Genomic DNA, 10,909 nt, shown 5'->3' with positions numbered 1-10,909 from the left:
GGTCACATTCAGAATGTGTTGTGTAATGCGTGCCTTCAGTGCAGCTAAGTTTGCAATTGGGACACTGCACACATCATCTTCCAGATAGCCCCACAGCCAGAAGTCACACGGATTAAGATCAGGTGATTGGGATGACCAAGCTGTAGGGAAATGGTGGCTGATATTGCTAGCATTTCTGCAATAGCATTTCACTTCAGCAGCTGCTTAACTGGATTTGAAACGTGCAGAGGTGCGTCATCTTGCATAAAAATAATCCCATCCACACATCCATGCTGTTGGAGAGCTGGAATGACGTGGTTGTGCAATAGGCACTCATAGCACTTACCAGTGACGGTACAGGTAACAGGACTGGAAGCACCTGTTTCTTCGAAAAAACATGGCCCTATGATAAACGATGCCATAAACCCGCACCACACACTGACCTTTTCAGGATGAAATGGTACTGGTTGATTTGCGTGTGGATTTTCCATTGCCCACATTCGACAATTCTGTGTACTGACATCCTGTCAGTGGAAGTGGGCTTCGTCTGTCCACAAAATCTTTCACGGCCAATCATTGTCCACTTCCAAGCGAGCAAGAAAATCTAAAGCAAAGGTCTCTCTTGATGGCAGGTCAACAGGAAGCAAATCGTGCATATGGGTAATTTTGAATGGATGTTTCGTAGGATTTTACGCACCATGCTCATGGGTTATGTCCAATTTTTGGGCAATTATCTGTGCACTACATGTTTGCACACAGCCACACATCTCCTGCATTGCTGTGGCCACTGCTTCCACTGACATCAAATCAATTCAGTTCCTCCCTCTACCAGGTTGCACATCAAAAGAACCCATCTTTTTGAATATCCGAATAATTGTCTCCAGATCTATGGCAATCATCTGACCAATGCCTTTTTTCAAACCCTTCAGTGTCCAGAAAGTCTGCTGAGCGACGTGCACACTGTCATCATTCTTGTAATACAACTTAACAAGCAGAGAAGGATCCTGCATTGAGACAGTCATGTTGAACGTCGCAGACGTGAAAGAAGGAAAAGCTGTATACCTGGCGTGTTTATGCCAATGTCAATGGGTCGTGCGCATGACGTGTTTTCATTTACGTATTCTGACACATACAGTGTCATCTACTGATCAATTTTCACACTATCAATTTTCTTCTACCACACATTTTCCACTCTCTCCGATAATATTCCATTGCAATTTGATGTCATTCTGACCAGTGGTGTAATTTCAAAAGCAATTTGAAAGTTTAACTTTTATTATAATCACCCTGTACATCACATTTGGACACCAAAAACTATATATCCATGCATTCAGTGCTGTCTGAAACAAAATTACCACTTACCTATGCACACAAATGAACTTTCCAGTTGTAATTATCTTTACATAATGTAATAACTAGCCCCTTAAATACAGCCTTCAAAAAAATCTGTTGATACAGTCTATAAAGTAGGGATGATGTGTGCTTTTCAAACACAATTTAACACAGTGTTTAAAGAACTGCAATAAAAGTTTTACTGGGTCTGTGAGGAGAGTTCTTCCCCAAATTTCAAAGACATTAGTATTAATTAAGGTGGTTGATAAGCTGATAACCTATTACAGCTCCACCATAATACTGTCTTCTCGACCAATAAGGCACTTTCCTTATTACTGTTTTTGATGGATAAACCCAACTAGCTGTTGGAAACTGTGTTCCACTGAGGAGTCGGGATTCTTTAACCACTGAAACACAATCTGACCAGCTTCATTTTTTCTTGCCTACCTGTATCATCTTCGAACAGCTCTCTATCTATGCCAATCTACTCAGTAGTCATTGATGGAAAAATAACTGACTGATTCAAAAGCTTGAGTTCCGCTTGCTTTGTGATATAGCTGATTTGGACTTCATCTGTTCCCTCACCTCTTTCCACTTTCTGCACCTCATTCCCAGTTTTTATCTTTTGACACTCGATATCTGTGTTACAGTTTGTATTTAATTACATTAGATTGTAACATAACAAAACAATGATTCTTCTTTGTTTATCAATTGTAGTACAGCAACAAAAATAAAAAACAAGCAATTTTCATTAACATCTATGTTCTGTACATTTTCTTCATTAATTTGATATGTTACAAGACATACAATATAGATCACATTTTGTACTATTCTTTAGTTAAATCTTTCCACTGACTTGGCAGAATTTCTTTTGGCACAACTGCCTGCAACAATGCAGTGAGACAAAATACCGAAACAATACACAGATAGATGAAAGAACACACAACATGAAAACAGTGTTGTATAACTAAAAATATCAACAACTGACATTGAATATTAAGAAATACAAAAAGTAACATATTACAATGCAGTAGTGCAACCAGAATGCCTAGAAATGAATTAGAGAAACTAGAAGTATTAAAGAAAAGAATGAGGAAAAGTTTAGGTCCAGTAAAAAGCATGTAACAGTGTAAATTAAGAGGTAATGATAAAATATATCAAAATACAGTAAAAAATAACAGAAGAGAAAGACAATGTATATTTTTTATACAGAATTAATTACAAGGTTTATACAAAAGATCTGTAAGTGTCTATGGAAAAAGAAACGATGTCAGATGTGAAAAGTTATAAAGTCAACATAAAAGTCAAGATCAGACATATTTTCTGAAGGCACTTGTTAAAATTAGAATTCCAAGATAGAGGTAGCATGAAAGAACATGCTAAGTACTCTGGGGGTGGGACGACAGATAAAAAAGAAACAATACTGTAGGGAAAAAAATAGTAAATGAGAAGGAACTGAAATTGTCATGTTACCGCTAGCTGTTTGTAATGGGAAAACTACTTTTTCCCTGTATTCACCAGCCAGTCGGTCATTTACAATGTTGTCTCTTAACAGTTATCAAGCATGCACAAAAATAGTAAACAAAACAAATTTCAAATCTGTGCATAGAAATATCTACAACAGCTGTAGCTTCATATGTTTTAAAACACAAAAGATTATCACCCAGCAAGCCTTGCTGCTTTCCTAGCATAGTATCGCTCCAATGCAGCTTCAAATAGGGGTCCAACTGTACGTTTTTCCCAAATGTTGCACTTTGGAACAGGCTCTGTAGTCTCTACAGTTTCTTCACCGACTTTCTTATCTCCTTGTTTGCTTGTGTCCAATTCCTTTGAGTCTTTTGCAACAGCCTCCATTTTATCAGCTTCACATTTGTCTTTGTTGTTGCTGACATTTTCTGAAATTTCTTCTGAATCACTCGAGTCATCACTCGAGCTATCACTAGGGGAACTCGAACTGTCCGATTCAAGAGTATTTTTATCACCATTGGAGGTTGGTACTGTTCTCTTTCTGGTGTGAGTATCTTCTCTATCAGAAGAAGAGGCACGGCGTTTTCTGTATTGTCTTTCAGTAGGAACCATCATGCGCTTTGCGTCGCCTGTAACAGACATAGAAATTATGTAAAAATGTGGTTGAAAAATTTCGTTCTCTAAAAGGTAATCTGATTAGTACAGGATTTTGCATATTTCCCATTTAAATAATGCCGGTCAACATTTTTGGAACTGTTGATATGTGAACACATGATGTGCAACTTGAAATCTCACTCAGCTCTATGCAGCAGAGTTTTGGGGACATGGTTTCCTCAGAGTACCGCCCTTATGGGCATCCTGAAGGCTCTGGTGTTTAAGCCTAAGGATGCCCTACCAATCTGCAACAATTTTCACATTCCACTGCTTATATCAAAAGAGAATTAACTAAGTTGCTGAAACTTCGTTATCGAACACCTGTCTTTGTGTATCTCTATTATGCTTTGATATGTCTTTAATCAACAGTTGGTATTACTGTTTTCATAGTGTTTTAGGCAGTTTTCTTGTTTCTATCATTGGCTATTCTGTCCAGCACTGAAATAAGTTTGCAAATTCAGTGCAGAATGCACTGATGCCACCAATATCTCATCAACTATTGGTCCAGGAAATGAAAATATTTCAGCTGCTCCAAAAGCATTTACATGTTTAGATACTGTCTTTTGTTGATTTGAATCTCAAAATGAAAGTGACCAGAATCAGATATCTTTTCGCAAAAAATATGAGACTTAGCTGCTTGTGAGTGACTGGGCTTGCTTTGACAGGCCATACATTTCCACTGGACATGCCAAATGTATACATATACTTCATTAAATAGGCTATATTACAGAACTCCTATTGCACTTGCTTTTGTAATAACAAAAGAGATTCTTTATTGTTATAAATATATGTACTTTTTGTTGGTAAATTGGTAAATACAAGTATACAGTTCGATTATGAGAATAAACTGGTGTTCCAAACACCCATGCCCTCAAATGGCTCAGATAATCAATGCTCTCCTGTGAGATTTTCACTCTGCAGCGAAGTGTGCACTGATATGAAACTTCCAGGCAGGTTAAAACGGTGTGCCGGACAGAGACTCGAACTTGGGACCTTTGCCTTTTGCGGGCAATTGCTCTACCATCTGAGCTAACCGAGCACAACTCATGCCCCGTCCTCACAGCTTTATTTCTGCCAATACCTCGTCTCCTACTTTCCAAACTCCACAGAAGCTCTCTTGCAAAACTTGCACTCCTTAAAACTGTTTTAATCTGCCAGGAAGTTTCATACAGCACACACTCCACTGCAGAGTGAAAATCTCATTCTGGAAACATCCCCCAGGCTGTGGCTAAGCTGTGTCTCTGCAATATCCGTTCTTCCAGGAGTGCTAGTTCTGCAAGGTTCGCAGGAGAGCTTCTGTGAAGTTTGGAAAGTAGGAGACGAGGTACTGGCTGAAGTAAAGCTGTGAGGATGGGGTGTGAGTTGTGCTTGGTTAGCTCAGATGGTAGAGCACTTGCCCGCGAAAGGCAAAGGTCCTGAGTTTGAGTCTTGGTCCGGCACACAGTTTTAATCTGCCAGGAAGTTTCAATGCTCTACTGTATTTGTTTATTGATTGTTTTGCTGTCCATATACCAGTTTTCAGAGTGTACTAATTGTACTTCTCAAACCAGTTAAAGATAAATGCACACATTGAGATAAAGAGTAAAGATCAGAAATTATTCTTTTTTGTTAAAAAAACTTAATAGTTACATATGCTAAGGAGTCATTACAAACTAAAATCTCCTATTGAATAACAGCATTTTTCATTAATACACACTACAGTATCTTTCAAGATTACATTTAAAATTGTTCCTATTTTGTGTTGACAATGATCTGCAGCCTTTATATTACTTGTAATTAGCTGAAAGTTTTCTCTTCCCCATGTACTGTAATTACGTATGTTACTGTTCATTATATTATGTTTCGGACTTATTTTCACAAACATCGTTGCCTGCAGGATGTGTGTTGAGTAGATGGGAAGTGTTTTATATTTCATGAAAATTTCTCTGCAAGTCTTCCCCCCCCCCCCCCCCCGGCCCCCCTCTCCTCCCCCCCCCCCCGCCCCCCTCTCCTCCCCCCTCCCTGCCCTCCCCCTCTCATTTACTTTAGCTACCACTCTCACTGCCTTTTCTGAAGTCTAAAAAAGCCTCTCTGTATAGGCTGCTGGTGCTCCATCTCAAAACCATACTGTAGATTTGGATTTATCAAACCGATATGTATTTGCCTCAAGGTACCATGGTCGAGGAAGGCTCTTTTCAGTAAGTACGTATTTGTACAGACTTCCTTACAAATATGATCTATATGCTCTTTCCATGACAGCTGTCCATCAACAATAACACCCAAAAACTTGAGTTTATTTGTAGAGCTAACAAGGAACACCTCAAGTGTGAGGTTGCAAAAGGCAAATGTCGTTCACAGCACTCGAAGGCCTACATATTGCCTACTAAGAAACCACAATATTGGCTACTAATGGCAACAGGAGGCAGGACTGTAGGTATCCAATGGTGAGCACAGCATGAGGCTACAGAGTATAGTTGAACTGCTTAGTCTACGAATAACTCACAACTGTGCTACAGTGCTAGTGGTGTTGATACAAAGCAGAGCAATGCCAATGATGTACAAAACAAACATTCCATTATATCAACAACAGTTGCCAAAGTTGGCATTTCATCAGAAAGGAACTCAAGAAATCTCTCAGAGTGAGAAAGAAGTGGCAGGTGAAGTATTAGCATTTATGAAAGATGTGTCAGTGGAATGTGTGGTGCCATATACACCTGACAATGTTCATAAGGAGTACATCTACATCTACATGATTACTCTGCAATTCACATTTAAGTGCTTGGCAGAGGGTTCATCGAACCACAATCATACTATCTCTCTACCATTCCACTCCCGAACAACGCGCGGGAAAAACGAACTACTAAACCTTTCTGCTCAAGCTCTGATTTCTCTTATTTTATTTTGATGATCATTCCTACCTAGGTAGGTTGGGCTCAACAAAATATTTTCGCATTCGGAAGAGAAAGTTGGTGACTGAAATTTCATAAATACATCTCGCCGCGGCGAAAAACGTCTTTGCTTTAATGACTTCCATCCCAACTCGCGTATCATATCTGCCACACTCTTTCCCCTATTACGTGATAATACAAAACGAGCTGCCCTTTTTTGCACCCTCTCGATGTCCTCTGTCAATCCCATCTGGTAAGGATCCCACACCGTGCAGCAATATTCTAACACAGGACGAACGAGTGTAGTGTAAGCTGTCTCTTTAGTGGACTTGTTGCATCTTCCAAGTGTCCTGCCAATGAAACGCAACCTTTGGCTTGCCTTCCCCACAATATTATCTATGTGGTCTTTGCAACTGAAGTTGTTCGTAATTTTAACACCCAGGTACTTAGTTGAATTGACAGCCTTGAGAACTGTACTATTTATCGAGTAATCGAATTCCAACGGATTTCTTCTGGAACTCGTGTGGATCACCTCACACTTTTCGTTATTTAGCGTCAACTGCCACCTGCCACACCATACAGCAATCTTTTCTAAATCCCTTTGCAACTGATACTGATCTTCGGATGACCTTACTAGATGGTAAATTACAGCATCATCTGTGAACAACCTGAGAGAACTGCTCAGATTGTCACCCAGGTCATTTATATAGATCAGCAACAGCAGAGGTCCCAGGAAGTTTCCCTGGGGAACACCTGATATCACTTCAGTTTTACTCGATGATTTGCCGTCTATTTCCACAAACTGCGACCTTCCTGACAGGAAATCACGAACCCAGTCGCACAACTGAGACGATACCCCATAGGCCCGCAGCTTGATTAGAAGTCGCTTGTGAGGAACGGTGTCAAAAGCTTTCCGGAAATCTAGAAATACGGAATCAACTTGAGATCCCCTGTTGATAGCGGCCATTACTTCGTGCGAATAAAGAGCTAGCTGCGTTGCACAAGAACAATGTTTACTGAAACCATGCTGATTACGTATCAATAGATCGTTCTCTTCAAGGTGATTCATAATGTTTGAATACAGTATATGCTCCAAACCCTACTGCAAACCGACATCAATGATATAGGTCTGTAGTTCGATGGATTACTCCTATTACCCTTCTTAAACACTGGTGCGACCTGCGCAATTTTCCAATCTGTAGGTACAGATCTATCACTGAGCGAGCGGTTGCATATGATTGCTAAGTAGGGAACTATTGTATCAGCGTAATCTGAAAGGAACCTAATCGGTATGCAATCTGGACCTGAACACTTGCCCATATCAAGCGATTTGAGTTGCTTCACAACCCCTAAGGTATCTACTTCTAAGAAACTCAAGCTACCAGCTGTTCGTGTTTCAAATTCTGGAATATTCCATTCGTCTTCCCTGGTGAAGGAATTTCGGAAAACTGCGTTCAATAACTCCGCTTTAGCCGCACAGTCGTCGGTAACAGTACCATCGGCACTGCGCAGCGAAGGTATTGAAGACGATACATGCTTAACAAGCAAAAGTGGTTTGAAACATGTTATCAAGCCATATAAATCATCATCTTTGCTGGATAGGGAGCTACCAATCCTGTCTCCAATGAAGGACAATCCTTGTCCAAGGAACGGGTACTAAATATAATTACGTACATGGAAGATCATCTGCAGCTGGGGCAGCTTCTGAGGTAGCGCCACTGTGCCATGGCACCACTTGTGTGAAAAAGAGAGAGAGAAATCTATGTGAATTGCACATAAACATTGTTTTGCCATTCCTGCTCTCATGTTAGTTTTCTGAACCTTGGAGTCAACTGCAGATTGGCACTGTCTGCCCTCACAAGCACTGTGTGAAAGGCTCGGCCATCAGTTTCTACACGCTTCTTACGGCAGAGGTGGAGTCACAGCTGCTTTGACTTAGAGCTTTGTGTTCCTCCTGCCAGAGAGCAGTTAAGTGCAGAAGCTACAGAAGCATGATCTTCTACCGTATCGAACGACCATGTTGGAAGACATTGGGGAGCTCAAACTTCTTGTAATCCAGTGTTACAATCTTTCTGCAAATTAATGCCAATGCATTTGTAAATGCAAATTAATGCTTAATTAAATCAAATGCAGAAATAATAAACTTAAAGATAATTATAAATAGCTACTTATAATTTGAATACAATTATGCCCTTAGATTCTGAAACTAAGAGGCATTATTTCAATATTTGTATACTTCACAACAGCAAGGCTATTGGTACAGAACAAAAAAACTAATGTATTTACCATCTATTGATAATCTATTTTCCAAACAACAGTGTAGTATTTCTGTTTATACTCATTGTGTTCGTTTAATAACTCACTTATTTTGTTCATTTTGCTACTTTCACAGTTAACTGAATTTTCACTTACTGATAACAATGTGCACACAACCATACTCTTTCAGTTACCAGACATCACAATAACTACAATGTGTTCATACAGAACTGTATTAAAAATGCCATTTAGCGATAGGACCCTATATCTACACTAGCAAACAAAAAATTGATGCCGTACATTCAATTCGGAAATTTACCAAAATAGCAAATGGAAGAAAACAATACTGTTTTTTTTTTTGTTTTCCTTGTGTGTTATTTTGGGGAAATGTTTAGTGGTGTAAGACCAAAACAACTGATATTGGGTATATATGGTCTACAATGAAAGCACACGAAATGTCAAAGAGACACATAAATAATGCACTTAGTCTTTCATTTCTAGGCAAAACCAATATTCAGCGAAATTAAATTCACAATATAGACAAACAATTGACAGCCACAACAAATGTGTAGAAAAGGTTATATACTTAATTTAATTGTAAACTGTATTTGGTTCTGTGACGCTTTGCAACTGGCTCTCAGGGGCCACGGTGAATCTGCTGCCTTTCAAAATAAGGGTTTTTTTTGTGAGCTAATTCAGTTCAGTGCAGAACTGGATAAAGATTTCAAGTCCATCTCTGTCAAGTATCAGTGTTCAAAGGCATTTCTAAAACTGTTCAGAACGAACTACTGCAATGCATGTTCGACGAAGTGTACCATGAAAGAAAATGTGAGAATTATGTTGCAATAATCGTGATTGAAGAAACAGGTGTGACTTTCAAATTTCAATTGGTTATTGTTTTATGTTATGTTGTCGAGGGAGATTTGTTAATCCAGAAAGTCAGAATGCTCATACTATATCTGAGAGAATTATGAGTGAAACTGAATCATTAATTGATGATGATTGAGCAAAACTAGTAGACGAGTGGCAAATCGAATTGGGTTCAGAAATTAATGAAAGACAAATACCCTAATGCAAACTACATCCATTGTTATGAGCACCAGTTCAACGTACTTATGTCTATGCCAGCCTGTGTTAATCGCAAAGGCCACATCTTTTTTGTACATCTTTCATGTATTTCCTCTTTCTTTTCTAACTCGCCACTGAGATCAAAAGTGTTGCACAGCATTACTCAAAAAAGCTTTTCCCATAAGACTGTGTCACAAGATAGAATTACCACTCGCGAGTAGTAACACATGTTTATGAAAACAAGGAAGATCTTATTACTGCTATGGAAGTCACTGAAAAAAGTGAGAGCACAAAATTAGCTTCTACCATTGAGGAAGCTGATTCATACAAACAAAGACTGCAAGAAAACTAATTCATTTTCTGGCTATCACATTTCTATAAGATAACGCCTCATGCAGACATACTTTTTAATCAGTTTCAGAAGAAGATAACTGAACTGACCAAAGCAAAACAAGGCATCCAGAACTTTGAAGCAGTGATGGCACGGACTCCATCATTAACAAGTTAATCTTGAAAATGATGAAGCAATGCCTGCCAAGAAGCCACAGATTCTTAATATGTATGAAAAAAAAAAAAAAAAGAAGAAGAGAGAGATGGTTTGGAAGTGTGTGATGCCATGCTATCTGTAATAAAATTGTGTTTTAAGTTTACTGGACACCTCACTGCAGCCAACTTATTTGATGTAAACCAGTCTGACAAATACGTCAAAAATTTTCCAGACAAGTACCTTGAAAGTACAGACACTTATACATTTCCGGAAAAAAGAAAGTTGAAGGGTGAGCTTCAAGTCTTCTATGCTAGGCCTGAGTTGAGGGCAGTTTCTGGCATAGTTCTGTTTCTTTTGCTGATTTTAAAGAATGAGCTCTGTAATAATTTTGAGGAGACAAAGTTTTGAAACTGCTAATCACAATGTCTATCTCGGCATCAGAAGCTGAGCGGTGCTTTCCAATGCTCAAGAGAATAAGACGTTTCAACAAAGCACCATGAAAGAAGAATGACTTGAGTGCTTTAGGGACGCAATCCTGTAAAATGTCATTCGTGTTAAGACTGAATATTTCACTTCAAGAGTAATAGACTTGTCAACAAGAAGGAGTGACAAATAGATTTCCAATATCATTCCAACTAATTGTTTTGAAGCTGTCTTCCCAAAGTCATGGAGTTGCTGCTTTTAGTGAGTACAACGCTTTTAGTTTTAAATGTTGGTAATTTGATTAAATTTGCTTCCCGAAGTCCAGATTACAAGTTCAAATAATTTATGTACACTCTATTATTTCTCATACTGGCAC

At 38.9% G+C, this 10,909-nt stretch overlaps 1 protein-coding gene across 1 annotated transcript in view; it reads right to left on the bottom strand.

Moving 5' to 3' along the window:
- Window positions 1–2,491: 2,491 nt before the first annotated feature.
- The window catches only part of LOC124544706 (nuclear speckle splicing regulatory protein 1), a 59,113-nt gene continuing 50,695 nt past the window's right edge, over window positions 2,492–10,909 (bottom strand). The window contains exon 6 of the mRNA XM_047123351.1: window positions 2,492–3,407. Coding sequence (XP_046979307.1) covers window positions 2,971–3,407 — 437 coding nt within the window. The 3' untranslated portion in view covers window positions 2,492–2,970. The remainder of the gene's footprint in view (window positions 3,408–10,909) is intronic.

Source organism: Schistocerca americana, chromosome 8 (assembly GCF_021461395.2).
Source record: "Schistocerca americana isolate TAMUIC-IGC-003095 chromosome 8, iqSchAmer2.1, whole genome shotgun sequence".
In the NCBI taxonomy this organism is placed as follows: domain Eukaryota; kingdom Metazoa; phylum Arthropoda; class Insecta; order Orthoptera; family Acrididae; genus Schistocerca; species Schistocerca americana.
The sequence above is the reverse complement of the archived record's forward strand: the minus strand, read 5'-3'. Positions and strand labels throughout refer to the sequence as shown.